Source organism: Lepidochelys kempii, chromosome 11 (genome assembly GCF_965140285.1).
Source record: "Lepidochelys kempii isolate rLepKem1 chromosome 11, rLepKem1.hap1, whole genome shotgun sequence".
NCBI classification, from domain to species: Eukaryota; Metazoa; Chordata; order Testudines; family Cheloniidae; genus Lepidochelys; species Lepidochelys kempii.
The window spans coordinates 80698079-80715116 of NC_136390.1; the positions used below are offsets into that span (position 1 = coordinate 80698079).

The window sequence follows — 17038 nt, forward strand, 5'->3', positions numbered from 1 at the left end:
ATGCCATTCCTCTCCCATTCAAACTAGTATGGTATTAGGTCCACCTGTACAGCCCAAATATCACCACTGAGCTGACACCTAGATACAATATGGGCACCCATGGATGCCATCATCTATGCCATTCCCTACATAATGGCCCTACGGGGACCCCGGGGGACATACAGGAAACAATACCCTAGACTCCCGAACTCTATAGAGAGGACTAGATCTCCTCCACCACTCTCAGTGAAATTTTTGAATAACAGGAAGAAACCCTGGTACAAGAAACTACCCCAACAACCAACATTTTCTCTTCTTCCTTCGATGAGGCCATGATGCCTCCATCACACATAACAGCCAATGATTTCAGATACTTTCAAGAGCTGTTCAGAAGAACTACCGATTCCTTAGAGTCTCTAGAGGAGGTTCCAGTGTCCCAACATAAATTACTAGACATTCTGCAAACATCATCAAAGATTGCACTTCCAGTAAATGAAGCACTTATGGAACCAGCAAGAAATATATGGCAGACCCTGGCAACTATCCCGCCCACTTACAAAAGAGCAGATAAAAAAATATTATGTCCACTCAAAGGGGATGGACTTTTTGTTCTCTCACCCCACACCACTGCAGATCCACTCCCTATGACAAAGTATGGAAACGGTTAGACTGCTTTGACCGCAAGGCCTGTTCATCGGCCACTTTCCAATTTCAACTGCTAACTATGCTGCACTGATGGAAAAATATGACCATACAAATTACAGTAACGCCTCACTTAAATTTGTCCCAGTTAACATTGTTTTGTTATTAGGTTGCTGATCTATTAGAGAACATGCTCGTTTAAAGTCGTGCAGTGTTCCGTTATAAGGTTGTTTGGCTTTCCCTGGTCCACCCACCTGCCTGGCGTTCCAGTCGGGGAGCGGGGTCAGGGTTCGGGGGCTTGCTCTGCTCCGCCCGCCCAACGCTCCTACCAGGGAGTGGGGTCAGGGCGCAGGGACTCACCCCATTTTGCCCTCCTGGCATTCCAGCCAGGGAACAGGCAAGCCCCCACGCCCCGACCCCGCTATGCCCCTGCTTCAGCCAAGCTTCACAATCATCATTGGTGAGTACAGTATTACATCGTTTGTTTAAAATCATTTAAAACTTATCCTGTATGCAATGTCTTTTGTCTGGTGAAATTTTTTTCCCTGGAACCTAACCCCTCTATTTACTTTAATTCTTATGGGGAAATTGGATTAACTTAACATCTTTTTGCTTACAGTAGCATTTTTCAGGAACATGATTACAACGTTAAGCAAGGAATCACTGTACTCCAAAATGTCAGACTTTATTGAATATATACCAGAGGACAAAAAAGAACAATTCAAAGTGATGATTGCAGAGGGCCATTGCCTAGTCAGAATTGCTTTACAGACGTCTCTAGATGTGGCAGATATGGGGGCACGTTCCAAAGCTGCCACCATAGTCATGCGTCAGGCTTCATTGCTTCACTTATCCGGCTTCTCAAGGAAAGTACATCGACTGTGGAGGATCCCCCTTTTAATGGTCTGAAGTTGTTTGCCATGATGACCGATGAGTCCCTTCACACCTTGAAGGCATCTAGGGCAACTCTTCATTCCCTCAGGATATACACATCTGCAGAGGAAAAAACAGGGGAAATACTATTCAACCCAGCTTGCAAGAGCTGCCCCCTACGCCCGGGAACAGAGACAATATGATACACAAAAACGCAGACAGATCTCCAAGGTGTCGACCACTCCCTGCTCAATCATCAGTGTCCCAGCAACCCTCTGCAAAACAATAATTTTGAGGGTTTGTTCGAGGGCCTGAGACACCTCCCCCATTCCTCAGTGCTGAAACCATTATTGACCCCTATTTTGGACACTATTTGACCCCTTTCTACTCAGCATGGAAGGCCATCACCATGGACAAATGGGTTCTAGAAATACTCAGCACAGATTATTCAATACCATTCATCTCCATCCCCCCTACCCACTCTCCCTTCCTGTCTCTCTTCAGTGACCCCTCTCATAAACATCCTCTACGGGAAGAAGTAAACCACCTCCTACATTTGGGTGCCATGGGACCACTACCATCATAACACATAGGGAACAGTGTTTATTCTCACTATTTCTTAACCCAGAAAAAGAACGGCGGATGGAGACCTGGTCTCAACCAGTGCATGAAGAGTGGTTCCTTTGAGATGGCTGCCTGTGTGACTCTGGAGTCCCTGCCTTCCTTGCCAACTATTTGAGTCTTGTGGATGCTTGATTTTGTACTTAATTGAGTATGTGGGGGCCTTGTCAGTGGTTGTAATTAGATGAAACCTGTATTTGTAAAGCTTTAGTTGACAATCAGATTTAATGACAGATTTGAGCTGTGGAAATGTGTATTATGAAAGATTATCAAATGGGCACACGTTGTCTAGAAATGCATGGCAGTTAAAATATAGGATTACAAAAGTATCATATTATCTGGAAGGGTAAAGGGGGTATGGAGTTGGAACAGTTAATTCCCACTTTGTGGAAAGATACCAAGTCTTTATTTCCCAAAAAAATCCATAATGGTACACTTTTGTGTAAGATCTCAGTGTGATGCTTTGGGTTTCAACCCGGGCCAGTAAGGAGTTCTGGCACCACCTGCCTTGCACCCTTGGTTCCGTGGTGTGGCCTTGGCTCAGAGCCCTGATACTAGTATCATGCTCACAGCACAATGGTCTCACCCTGGCTTCCACCAGCCTGGAAGGGTGACCCCAACAGCCCCTCCAGCCCCGAATTCCTCCCAGACTGGCTCCCCTGCAGTATCCAGTCCTTCTCAGTGGACCCTCACAGAAGATAGTAAGTTCACTGCCTCCAAAGACACAGAACAAACACCAACCTGCTAGTTTAGTTGAAAGCCCACACTCGTTTGAAATGTATAGCATTGAGCTGGTTTGTAGTAAAACTAAAAATAAGTTGGTTAGCAAAGACCATAGGATTTAAGTGAGGTCTAGTAAGAGGGAAAGAGATGAAAAGTTACAACCAAAATATGCTTTCTAGTGATTAAATTTAACTTCAGCAAGCTACAGTCTTGGTCTAATCAAGTTTCTCACTTATGTTCAGTTTTCAGAGACTTCCAACCCTCTTTGTTAAAAGGTTCCACTTTTCTGAGATGTACAGGAGCTCTGACATTTTGCATCTGCTCAGTAATGGATACCCAAGATGGCTCTTTGTCCTTGTTTATATTTTCCAAAGTTCAATGATATTGCTTCAGGATGTGGGAAGGTTTCCTGGAGCTGCAGCGTCCATCCCGCACTGAGAGAATTAAGTGGCCACCCCCCACACTGGTTTGCCTAATGGCTTTGTCTGTCTTGCATGTAAAAGTAATTTAATTGTCTCTCTTGTTCAGTTTACATTGGAGAAACATCCAAGCAAGAGGAACCATGTTTCTTTGTCCAGAACAGGATGACTTAAACACTGCCTGCCAAACACATTTTGAGAATGTATTTCCGGCACATATTTATAATTCTTCATACACCCCACAATAATATGAATGACCAGCATGTCACCAGTTTATATAGGATACCTTACAAGACACCTTTTAGATACAGATTATGACTATAGTGAGGTGGGGCAATGAGTGTGTCAGGTCTTGTATGAGTTACGATATGTTGCATCCTCTGCTGGCTGGCAGTGAGAGGCTTCCGGGGTCACAACGATCTTGACAAGTTAAAAGAGATGCTGTTAAGTTTGACTTAAATTGATATTTAGCTATAAATACATTTGATACTACAGAATAGTGACACTGGAGAGAGGCAAATGAGTTATACCATGAGCCTAAATTTGGCCTCCAGGACCTTTCTCCTATCCTTCCCTTTGTTATTGATACCTCCATGTACCAGGACCACAGGCTCCTCCCCATGTCTTGAGAGATCTGCAACCTTCCCACTTGGAAGGCAAGTCACCATGCAGTTCTCCCAGTCATTTCAAACCCAGCTATCTGTTTCTAATGATCAAATTCCCTATTACTATTACCTGTCTCTTCCTAATAACTGGAGTTTTCTCCCCTGGAGAGGTATTCTCAGTGCAAGAGGTATCCTCAGTGCACCCTAAGGCTCCTCCTTCACCTGGAGAACTCCTTCGCAAAACTCCCCTGTTAGCTGCTTCTTTTTGCTATCTCCTCTGGTCACTTAGGAGCAGGCTTTTTAAACCCCTGGTCTCCCTGACTAGACCTGCCCCCTGGTTAAGGGTTGATGGATGCATCAGTCTACACCTTCGCAGAACATTATGCAATCATCGGGGACTCTGCCTCTGATGCCATCTTTGGCTCCACAGTACTTTCATCTGTGACTAACCTAACTCCGAAGTCCCAGCCCTCCAAGGGGGGTACTGCTTGGGAGTCACCTACAGTGGAACACCCATAGGGACACTACTCAAAGAAGTTACCTTGTGCAGTAACAATGATTCTTCGAGATGTGTGTCCCTGCGGGTGCTCCACTACCCACCCTCCTCCCCTCTGCTTCGGAGTTCTCGCCATGACTCTGCGAGCCCAACAGACACGGCTACTGAAGTTCTCTGATCAGCAGCGCAGGGGGGCGCATGTACTCCTACAGTAGAACACCCGCAGGGACACACATCTCGAAGAACCATCTTTACCGCACAAGGTGAGTACGTTCTTTTTTTCCCAGTTGATTCAATTGCTTATTTGAGGTTTGGCTCTCCCCCTTCTTTATACCTCAGATGAAGTTTCTCTTCCCTGCTGGGGTGTAGCCATGGTGTCTCTCCCTCTTCCCCCCTTCCCCCCAGCTTGATAGCTTGGTTTATCTGATATGTAAATGAAATTCTCAATGTCTTTCAAAGTACTTTGGAAGTAACTGTCTACTGGAGAAACCACATTCCTTTGTTTGTGGGAGGTAACTCCTGTTTGACCAGAAACCCATTTTCAGAATGTGCTGCAGCTCAAAAAAAATCCTGACATTCGAGAGTTCTATCGCTAGATCGTGAGTGAGACTTAATTTGACTCAGAAATTGTGACTCGCGATAAATTCGCAAGAGTTGCCATGTCTATTTGTGGTATCAGAAAGAGGCTTTGTGTCCCTGAGTAGGCAGAGCAAACTGAGTTATGTTTCCTCGCTGTCTGTTTATATAGGAGCTACTAGATGCTGGAGCAATTGGAGACATCTGCCACATACAGCATCTGGAGCCCGTAAGTGTGTGTGTCATGGTATTGTCTGAGCTTAGTTATTCCTATTAATCAGTGCCTTGGTAGTAAAGGGTTGGTTTCAGAGTAGCAGCCGTGTTAGTCTGTATCCGCAAAAAGAAAAGGAGGACTTGTGGCACCTTAGAGACTAACCAATTTATCTCAGCATAAGCTTTCGTGAGCTACAGCTCACTTCATCGGATGCATGTAGTGAAAAATACAGTGGGGAGATTTTATACACACAGAGAACATGAAACAATGGGTGTTACCGTACACACTGTAACAAGAGTGATCAGGTAAGGTGAGCTATTACCAGCAGGAGAGCGGGGGCGGGGGGGAGACAGGCAGGGAGGGGGAACCTTTTGTAGTGATAATCAAGGTGGGCCATTTCCAGTAGTTGACAAGAACGTGTGAGGAACAGGGGGCGGGGGGAGGGGGGGAATAAACATGGGGAAATAGTTTTATTTTGTGTAACGATACATCCACTCCCAGCCTTTATTCAAGCCTAAGTTAGTTGTATCCAGTTTGCAAATTAATTCCAATTCAGCAGTCTCTCATTGGAGTCTGTTTTTGAAGTTTTTTTGCTGAAGAATTGCCACTTTTAGGTCTGTAATCGCGTGACCAGAGAGATTGAAGTATTCTCCGACTGGTTTTTGAATGTTATAATTCTTGACGTCTGATTTGTGTCCATTTATTCTTTTGCGTAGAGACTGTCCAGTTTGGCCAATGTACATGGCAGAGGGGCATTGCTGGCACATGATGGCATATATCACATTGGTAGATGTGCAGGTGAACGAGCCTCTGATAGTGTGGCTGATGTGATTAGGCCCTGTGATGGTGTCCCCTGAATAGATATGTGGACAGAGTTGGCAACGGGCTTTGTTGCAAGGATAGGTTCCTGGGTTAGTGTTTTTGTTGTGTGGTGTGTGGTTGCTGGTGAGTATTTGCTTCAGGATGGGGAGCTGTCTGTAAGCAAGGACTGGCCTGTCTCCCAAGATCTGTGAGAGTAATGGGTCGTCCTTCAGGATAGGTTGTAGATCCTTGATGATGCGTTGGAGAGGTTTTAGTTGGGGGCTGAAGGTGACGGCTAGTGGCGTTCTGTTGTTTTCTTTGTTGGGCCTGTCCTGTAGTAGGTAACTTCTGGGTACTCTTCTGGCTCTGTCAATCTGTTTCTTCACTTCAGCAGGTGGGTATTGTAGTTGTAAGAATGCTTGATAGAGCTCTTGTAGGTGTTTGTCTCTGTCAGAGGGGTTGGAGCAAATGCGGTTGTATCGTAGAGCTTGGCTGTAGACAATGGATCGTGTGCTGTGGTCTGGATGAAAGCTGGTGGCATGTAGGTAGGCATAGCGGTCACTAGGTTTCCGGTATAGAGTGGTGGTTTTGTGACCATCGCTTATTAGCACCATAGTGTCCAGGAAGTGGATCTCTTGTGTGGACTGGTCCAGGCTGAGGTTGATGGTGGGATGGAAATTTTTGTAATCATGGTGGAATTCCTCAAGGGCTTCTTTTCCATGGGTCCAGATGATAAAGGTGTCATCAGTATAGCGCAAGTAGAGTAGGGGTTTTAGGGGACAAGAGCTGAGGAAGCATTGTTCTAAATCAGCCACAAAAATGTTGGCATACTGTGAGGCCATGCGGGTACCCATAGCAGTGCTGCTGATTTGAAGGTATACATTGTCCCCAAATGTGAAATACTTATGGATGAGGACAAAGTCACAAAGTTCAGCCACCAGGTTTGCCGTGACATTATCAGAGATACTGTTCCTGATGGCTTGTAGTCCATCTTTGTGTGGAATCATAGAATCATAGAATATCAGGGTTGGAAGGGACCCCAGAAGGTCATCTAGTCCAACCCCCTGCTCAAAGCAGGACCAATTCCCAGTTAAATCATCCCAGCCAGGGCTTTGTCAAGCCTGACCTTAAAAACCTCTAAGGAAGGAGATTCTACCACCTCCCTAGGTAACGCATTCCAGTGTTTCACCACCCTCTTAGTGAAAAAGTTTTTCCTAATATCCAATCTAAACCTCCCCCACTGCAACTTGAGACCATTACTCCTCGTTCTGTCATCTGCTACCATTGAGAACAGTCTAGAGCCATCCTCTTTGGAACCCCCTTTCAGGTAGTTGAAAGCAGCTATCAAATCCCCCCTCATTCTTCTCTTCTGCAGGCTAAACAATCCCAGCTCCCTCAGCCTCTCCTCATAACTCATGTGTTCCAGTCCCCTAATCATTTTTGTTGCCCTTCGCTGGACTCTCTCCAATTTATCCACATCCTTCTTGAAGTGTGGGGCCCAAAACTGGACACAGTACTCCAGATGAGGCCTCACCAATGTCGAATAGAGGGGAACGATCACGTCCCTCGATCTGCTCGCTATGCCCCTACTTATACATCCCAAAATGCCATTGGCCTTCTTGGCAACAAGGGCACACTGCTGACTCATATCCAGCTTCTCGTCCACTGTCACCCCTAGGTCCTTTTCTGCAGAACTGCTGCCTAGCCATTCGGTCCCTAGTCTGTAGCTGTGCATTGGGTTCTTCCGTCCTAAGTGCAGGACCCTGCACTTATCCTTATTGAACCTCATCAGATTCCTTTTGGCCCAATCTTCCAATTGGTCTAGGTCCTTCTGTATCCTATCCCTCCCCTCCAGCGTATCTACCACTCCTCCCAGTTTAGTATCAGTATTAGTATTTAGTATCAGTATTAGTGGAATGTTGGTGTAGAGGGCTTCTACATCCATAGTGGCCAGGATGGTGTTATCAGGAAGATCACCGATGGATTGAAGTTTCCTCAGGAAGTCAGCGGTGTCTCGAAGATAGCTGGGAGTGCTGGTAGCGTAGGGCCTGAGGTGGGAGTCTACATAGCCAGACAATCCTGCTGTCAGGGTGCCAATGCCTGAGATGATGGGGCGTTCAGGATTTCCAGGTTTATGGATCTTGGGTAGTAGATAGAATACCCCTGGTCGGGGTTCCAGGGGTGTGTCTGTGCGGATTTGTTCTTGTGCTTTTTCAGGGAGTTTCTTGAGCAGATGGTGTTGTTTCTTTTGGTAACCCTCAGTGGGATCAGAGGGTAATGGCTTGTAGAAAGTGGTGTTGGAGAGCTGCCGAGCAGCCTCTTGTTCATATTCCGACCTATTCATGATGACGACAGCACCTCCTTTGTCAGCCTTTTTGATTATGATATCAGAGTTGTTCCTGAGGCTGTGGATGTTGTTGTGTTCTGCACGGCTGAGGTTATGGGGCAAGTGATGCTGCTTTTCCACAATTTCAGCCCGTGCAGAACACAATGGTACTTAGCGTACATAACAGTTAGCATATATGCTATTCAGCATATTCTCAAGTGTGCTAGAAGCAACTAATTAAGTGCTGAATACTATTGTTCCTTTTCCTTCTTAGTTACAAAATTTAATTAGTTAAATAGGATTTGAGACAACAGACTTTTTTATTTTACTATTTTTAAGTCTTGTGTATTTTTTATATTCTTTATTAATCATCTATTGTGAACATAAAACAACTAGAAATATTCCTTTTTAAATGCTTTAGAAAACAAATGGCTTAATCCTCTTGTTGCCAAAACTCGGGGGTAAATCACTGGAGAACTGCTGACTTCACTTCCATGACCCTTGTAACGAGAAGCATCCCTAAACAAATTTTTTGTTTTGAACTTTCTGCTGACTGTGTAATCCATTTTTAAAAGTATTTGTGTGTGGGCGAGGGAGAATCTCTCATATTTTGTCCCATCTTATTTGGCAGATTTGATTCTCTTCTCCCACACTCTACCCCCATATGAATCTAGCTCCTTCTCATGTATATCCTTGTTTGTATACCAACAGCATCTATTGAATCAGCAGGAATGTGCGATATCTGGAAATAGTTTGTGGTAACTTCTAATCAGAGCTACAAAAAGGTGCTGAGAGCATTATTTTGTGTGGGCCTTACCAATGAATTTTTTTAATTTCTTAGTAAAATGTTGGATTTTTATTTCTAAAGTTGATATAAGTCAGAAGAAATTTACTGTTAGATCATCACTGTTTAAAGTTAGTGAAAATTTAAAAATTCAAGCACTGAAATTAAATTTTATTTAAATGTCAATAATGTTTTTCCCCTACCATTTCATTTGTGGTTTAGTATGTCAGAAACTAATGTAGCTTACAAATTCCAAGCAGACAAACATTGTCTTTGTTCACTATTCTGTTTTAGGAGGAATACTTCAGTTTCCAAGTACAGTGGTTAAATGATACTATCTACTTTTGCACGCTTTACCTCGAGCAAAATTAAAGTCACATAAATTGTGTCCCCAGCGTAAGCATTTTTAATAAACTGGCAGAAATCAGGTGTTTAGAAAAGCAGAATTTTCCTATGACCTTTTTACATTACTAACACTCAGGAAATTAGCTTCCTTTTTTTAGTGAAAAGGATTTTAGATATTCAGCAAATTCTGCTGTGACACTTAGGCAAACAAATCTGGATTGGATCATTCACAAAGAAGATGGCAAATTATTTGTTTATACTTAAGTAGATTGGGAGGGACTGTGATTTTTGTTTTGCTTCCTGGAACTCCGTTTTTGGAGTTTATAGGAAGTATAAGTTGTTACCGTCTGGCCCAATACCCCTTTATATGGACACCAGTCTGAGTGAATATGTATACTGGCTCTCATGTGCTTCCAAGCCAGTTGGGTCTGGATAGCATCTCATCACCATTTCCGGGTCTGGGTCCTTAGGACACTCTCCAAGACTTAGACCTCTTTGTGCCTTTCCTTGGGACATAGGACATTCCTGCCCTAGACCTTGAAATCTGTGTCTGAGACCTCCTGAGCCTCACAGTTGCTTACTCATGTTCCTGCGGAGCTCCACTAAGGCTATGGATGCTCTGGGCTTCTAGTTTAAGCCCTGTGGGGACAAAGGAAAGCAAGGAACACAGGTTTAGCAAAGGTTTCAAAGGGGTAGCTGTGTTAGTCTGTATCAGCAAAAAAATCAAGGAGTACTTGTGGCACCTAGAGACTAACAAATTCATTTGGGCATAAGCTTTCATGGGCTAAAACCCACTTCATCAGATGCATGCAGTGGAAAATACAGTAGGAAGATATATATGAAACAGTGGGTGTTGCCATACCAGAGAACATGAAACAATGGGTTTTGCCATACCAATTGCAACAAGACCAATTAATTAAGGTGGGCTATTATCAGCAGGAGAAAAAAAATCTTTTGTAGTGATAATCAGGATGGCCCATTTCAAACAGTTGACAAGAAGGTGTGAGTAACAGTGTGTGGGGGGGAATTAGCATGGGGAAATAGTTTTTACTTTGTGTAATGACCCATCCACTCCCAGTCTTTATTCAAGCCTAATTTAATGCTGTCCAGTTTGCAAATTAATTCCAATTCTGCAGTTTCTCGTTGGAGTCTTTTTTTGAAGTTTTTTTGTTGGAGAATTGCCACTTTTAGGTCTGAAATTGAGGGACCAGGGAGGTTGAAGTGTTCTCTGACTGGTTTTTGAATGTTATAATTCTTGATGTCTGGTTTGTGTCCATTTATTCTTTTGCGTAGAGATTGTCCGGTTTGGCCAATGTACATGGCAGAGGGGCATTGTTGGCACATGATGGCATATACCACATTGGTAGATGTGCAGGTGAACGAGCCTCTGATTGTGTGGCTGATATGATTAGGTCCTATGATGGTGTCCCTTGAATAGATAGGTGGACAGAGTTGGCAACGGGCTTTGTTGCAAGGATAGGTTCCTGGGATAATGTTTTTGTTGTGTGGTGTGTGGTTGCTGGTGAGTATTTGCTTCAGGATGGGAGGCTGTATGTAAGCGAGGACGGGCCTGTCTCCCAAGATCTGTGAGAGTGATGGATCATCCTTCAGGATAGGTTGTAGATCCTTGATGATGCGTTGGAGAGGTTTTAGTTGGGGGCTGAAGGTGATGGCTAGTGGCATTCTGTTACTTTCTTTGTTAGACCTGTCCGGTAGTAGGTGACTTCTGGGTACTCTTCTGGCTCTGTCAATCTGTTTCTTCATTTCCACAGGTGGGTATTATAGTTTTAAGAATGCTTGGTAGAGATCTTGTAGGTGTTTGTCTCTGTCTGAGGGGTTGGAGCAAACGCGGTTGTATCGTAGAGCTTTGCTGTAGACAATGGATCTTGTGATGTGGTCTGGATGAAAGCTGGAGGCATGTAGGTAAGTATAACAGTCATTAGGTTTCCGGTACAGGGTGGTGGTTTTGTGACCATCGCTTATTAGCACCATAGTGTCCAGGAAGTGGATCTCTTGTGTGGACTGGTCCAGGCTGAGGTTGATGGTGGGATGGAAATTGTTGAAATCATGGTGGAATTCCTCAGGGGCTTCTTATCCATGGGTCCAGATGATGAAGATGTCATCAACCTAGGGTAAGTAGAGTACAGGCGTTAGGGGATGAGAGCTGAGGAAGTGTGGTTCTAAGTCAACCATAAAAATGTTGGCATACTGTGGGGCCATGCGGGTACCCATAGCAGTGCCGCTGATTTGAAGGTATACATTGTCCCCAAATGTGAAATACTTATGGATGAGGACAAAGTCACAAAGTTCAGCCACCAGGTTTGCTGTGACATTATCAGAGATACTGTTCCTGATGGCTTGTAGTCCATCTTTGTGTGTAAATGGCTTCTACATCCATAGTGGCCAGGATGGTGATCTTCCAGAAAACACCATCCTGGCCCTTGAGGAATTCCACCATGATTTCAACAATTTCCATCTCACCATCAACCTCAGCCTGGACCAGTCCACACAAGAGATCCACTTCCTAGACATTACAGTGCTAATAAGCGATGGCCACATAAACACCACCCTATACAGGAAACGTACTGACGGCTATACTTACCTACTTGCTTTGGGAAAGTTTAGATATATCTTCAGTGCATAGTACAAAATGGAGTTCATTTGATAAACACAGCCCACTTTTGTCACAGAAGTATACTGAAGAAGTTCGTGAAATGTGTGCGACATTTCAGATGGAAATACTGTTGACACAATGTAATGTATTTTGCTAAATGTTCCATTTTACCACAACCTTTTCACTAAGAAAAAATTGAAAATAATATTATTTTTAATTTTATCTGATATATATATGTGGTTGAAATCTGCATCATTTACAGGATCAGTGGTCTTTAACTGTGTTTTCTGTATGTTAAGAATATGCAATATACAAATTTCAAACATGTTTTTGGAGTATGCACCAAGGTGATGTTTTTCTAGCTGAAATGAATTTGGTGTCTTCATTCAAGTTTCTAGTAGACAGGGGTCCACAATATAGAAGACAACCATGGTTAGCACTAATTGGTAACTTTGATAGTCTCATAAGGAATCCAGGGATTGAAAGCCATGGACACTTGAGTCCCTAAAGTTTGTCCTTTCAGGTCAAGAGTCAGAAACACTTGTAGGGCATAGGGTGAGGTAAGCCTGCACTGCTGCTTCTCTTGCTGTACCTGATCCTTATTATAAGACCTCAGTGAGCCTGTCAATCTAGCAACTTCTTAGCTGTCAAGCCCCCCGCCTTTAAGATTTGGGATTATTAATTATTTTAAACTATAAATTACTTGTATCTATTCACTTCATTAATTACTGTTTATTTCTTGTAAGCATAGGTTGGATTCTGGCATTTTGCCCACTCGTTTGTGAGAGGAAATTGGAGGAATGAAGCAGAAAGTACATTTTCTTTGTTAGCCAAATCCTGCCATGACATCGACCTCATTCATTTTTGGATGGGTGATAAAAGGTTTACAGCATCTTTTTTATCATATTTGTTCTAAGAATAAACATGTGCAAACACAAATATGGTGTGTTATAGTTACACACGTTTTATGTAACTTTCCCCTTCCGAGAGACTAAGGCTGTGTCTATGCTACAGATGTTTTGCCAGTCTAGTTACAGTGTAGATGCAGCTTATGATGAGAGAAGGAGTTTCTCCTGTCGGCACAGTAGCACCACTCCTCCAAACAACATTACTTATGTCGTCAGAAGAACTCCACTGTCAGTACATTGGAGGTTTGCCGACATAGCTGTGCCGACAAAACTTTGTCGTGTAAACCTAGCCCCAGTTAGCTCTTTTCCCCGCTGAGTGTAATTGACCGTCACCCTCCTAGAGAACAAGAAGCCTGAACCTTCTTCTAAATGTAGATCTCCTGCAGTGATACAAAAAATGATCGATTAAATTACATTGATTTAAATATTGGCGTTCACGTTAGTTAAAGGAAAATGCTCGTAGTTGTTATTACGTCCTGGCAGGAAGAATAAACCAAAGGCGGTAATCAGACTGTGGCGGAAAGTATCTATCTAGGGACATGCATGTCTCCATCACTGTAGTATCTGAATGCACTGCAAATATTAATGAATTTATCCGTACAACTCCCTTGTGAGGTAGGGGGTTTTATATCCATTTTATAGATTGAGAACTGAGGCAAAGTCTGTGACTTTTCCAGGGCCACACAGTGAGTCTGTGACAGAGCTGGGAGCTCAGCCCAAACCTCCGGAGTCCAACACTAGTACCTTAGCCACAGGTCATTCTTTCTCTCCTGAAACTTAGTATTCCAAGCACGGTCTAATTTCTTTTTTAAATTGCATCTCCAGGCTGTCCAAAATCACCAACCTAGCCAAATTAACTAACTAAACTATTATAGCTTCACTGGAAAATTTAGTTGCAAGTTGAATGTAAAACTTGTATTTATCAGAAAAGGATAGAATCCTCAAAAATGGAGGAATTGGAATGACAATGGCCCTGAGTCTGGGACTCGCTGTGTCTACTTGTGAACCAGTGCATAAGGGCCCCAGTTCAGCAAAGAACACAAACATATGCTTAAATGGGACTTAAGGACCTGCTTAAGTGCTTTGTTGAATGCCACAGAGACATTTTCAAGGTGTGATAATTTTACTAATTTTCAAGGCTAGAAATATTCCTTGGAAGGTCAGCTTGTGGAAAACCAAGCATTTCCATTTCTCAATGACATACATTATTTTTCTATCCTGAGAGATTGAGATATCAGACCATAATATCTTATTTTTATTATCCCCCTTTTATTTTTGTAAAATACTTAATTTCTGTAACATTATCTCTAAAACCACTAGAATTAGCCAGGTTGGATTACATCTTCTAACTGTTCAGATAGTCTCAGTTACTGTTGTGCAGCTCCTGTTGAAGTCATTTGTCTTCACTGGTCCATAATCTTGAACAGTCTGTGAAGTATCAGTTTCTAAAAATCGTGCCAGAGTTGAAGTGGGTGAGGGAGGAAAAGAAGATGAGAATCAGAATGATGTGATTTTTACGGTTTGATAGCTCCTCACCTCTCAGAACATCCAGTGGGACCAATGCAAACACCTTCAGGGCCAGTAAATATTATGCAGCACTTATCCTGGACTAGAGGTCATAAAGAAATTGTGATCCTTGACTTAAAAATATAAACATAGAGATGTTGTATTTTGTATTCTCAGACCCATTTTAGTCTCAGAATTTTTTTAGTATAGAACTAAAGACATATTTTTTTCCAGTTCCTTGAAGGCAGCCCAGTTATTGTTTGTAAATTCTTATAACAAACTGGAGACAAGAGAAAAAAATCTGAGTTCTTCTGACATCATTCCGTTGACTGGGACCCTGCTCAGTTAGAGATTTCCTGATGTGACAAAGCTCTGTCCTTGCCTCCGTGGGTCCCATGTTTCCTGGCGGATTTAGCTAGCCTCAGAGGCTCACTGTGATCTTCCACGTAACCCTTCTTTCTCTAGAGACAAGGGTCACAGTCTACTGAGCCATTTTCATCATAAGCCAGTGAGGGAGGTGAGGAGAAGTTATTCTTCCTTGCACAGTCTCTGTTGTCTCCCAGCCTTAGTGATTAATCAAGGGGCAAAGGTGGGGAGGGGGGGAAGCCTGGGCCCACCATCTACTTCGGGTTCCAGCCCAGGGACCCTACTAGTATCACCTATGGTAGCTGACCTTTTAGAAACATGACATATACAATTCCCTGGGCTACTTCCCCCACAGCAGCCCTCACTTCCTTAAGCTCCACTTCACCCTTCCCTCAGGGCCTCCTTCCTTGTGCCTGATATGGTGTGTACTACTCAGCCTCTCCAACAGCTCAACTTCCTCCCACAGCTCCTGACATGCACCCGCACCTGACTGACTGGGAGGCTTTTAACTAGTTTCAGCCAGCCCCTGATTGACTTCAGGTGTCCCTATCAACATAGCATTCTCCCTGCCTTCTGGAAAGTTCTTAATTGGCCCCAGGTGTCTTAATTGACCTGGAGCAGCTTCCATTTCACTTAACCTGGTACCAGGGATTTGTTTAGCCTGGAGCTAATATATCTATCTCCCACTACTTTTCCATAGCCATCTGGCCTTGCCCCGTCACACTGAGTAATAAAATTATTTCCAATACTAAGACATGTCATCAGAAAAAAATCTTAGTGAAAACAGTTGCCCCACTAGTGTAACAGAAAACCAACAATTAATTGGTGTTGAAGGACTTTGAATATCTAAAAGCCTGATCTAGGTTAGATTGAAATTAGTGAAAGCCTTTCTGTTGACTTCGGTGTGTGTTGGATCAGGCCCAAAATGAACAGTTAAGAAAATGACAATTTCTACACTTTTTTATACTGACAGGTTTGTTTATTTATGAAAATATCTGTTTTATTTCAGGTGCTTAAAGGTGTCATCTTTTGGCAGTCTCTCTCATTTTACTAATGAGCATAAGGTTTGTATAAATACTACTATATAAAGGAATACTCAAAGTCTCTAGCCTTATTTCAGCAAAGCATTTAAGCATGTGCTTAAGTCTATCTCGATTCAACAGACCACTTAAGCACGTGCTGTAAATTAAGTTCATACTTCTTTGCTACCTTGGGGTCTAACTTATCATTTACTCTCCATTTTATTTTATTTCCAGGAAGTATGTGACCATCTTAAACATACCTGTAGTTATCAGTGTTTTTTCTGCTAAAAATGTGCATTTTGAAATATAGTGAAAATGACATAAACATTGCAGGAAATTCCTTCTTTTGTGTTAACAGAAGCCTAATCTTACAGTAGCCAAGCTCCTGAAGCCCTAATGAAATAACTCAGGAGTGTAGAGAGCCTAAAATGACATAGCCCAAGCAGAAACTGCTTATGCCATTTAAAAAAATATATATTTAATCTCAGTATAGTATGCATTACGTCTAAAGACGCACCAAGCTAGTTCATCCTGGCTTTCCCATTATGCCTTCCATTCTCTTTAGCACCTTCCATGCTATAAAATTGTTCCACACCACTTTCAGTATCTAACTCTACTTTAGATTTGGATTTTAATTTGTGTCAATAGGACTACTCACATGAGTAAAATTACTCATGTGCATAAATTTTACTAGATTGGGCCCACAGTTCATAGAATATTTGGATTCACAGTTTGGGACCTTGGATTTTTTTTAATGGAAAAACTATTGACTTTCTAATGTTGATTTAAAGCATCTATTAATTGTAAGCTAACTTTTAAGAGAATAAATATTCAGCTAAATAATCTGAATTTGTTTTTAAAAAAAGTCAGGACAAAAGAGTTTGTCTGCTTAGGTGTTCATTCCTCACAATCATGTTTCATGTCATGATCAGTTTATAAAAATGCAAAGGCCATGTAAATGTAACTGTCTGGTTGTCTGTTTGGATTCACCAAAAAGGAAACACAGAACTTAAAAACCACTGTTGCAGCTTTGCCTACAAAATATGAATACACTTACATAAAAATCAACCAACCGAAAAAAACCACCCTAAACCCACTATGAAGCTAACAAGATGTGCCTGCCATCATCGAGATCACTTTTCTTGTGTAATGTATCCATTTCCCCTGTCCTGCATATATTTGGTTTGTTTGCGAAGTATAAGCTCTTTGGGGCTTGAA

General features: G+C 42.6%; 1 protein-coding gene across 6 annotated transcripts in view; it reads left to right on the forward strand.

The window, feature by feature from the left end:
• The window catches only part of LOC140895978 (2,7-anhydro-N-acetylneuraminate hydratase), a 63929-nt gene that overhangs the window by 34913 nt on the left and 11978 nt on the right, over positions 1–17038 (forward strand). For 5 of the 6 annotated variants that reach the window (XM_073306994.1, XM_073306998.1, XM_073306999.1 and 2 more), the window contains 3 exons: positions 5107–5163; positions 12770–12900; positions 15808–15862. In XM_073306994.1, coding sequence (XP_073163095.1) covers positions 5107–5163; positions 12770–12900; positions 15808–15862 — 243 coding nt within the window. The remainder of the gene's footprint in view (positions 1–5106; positions 5164–12769; positions 12901–15807; positions 15863–17038) is intronic. The other variant, XM_073307000.1, reaches the window with a different exon arrangement.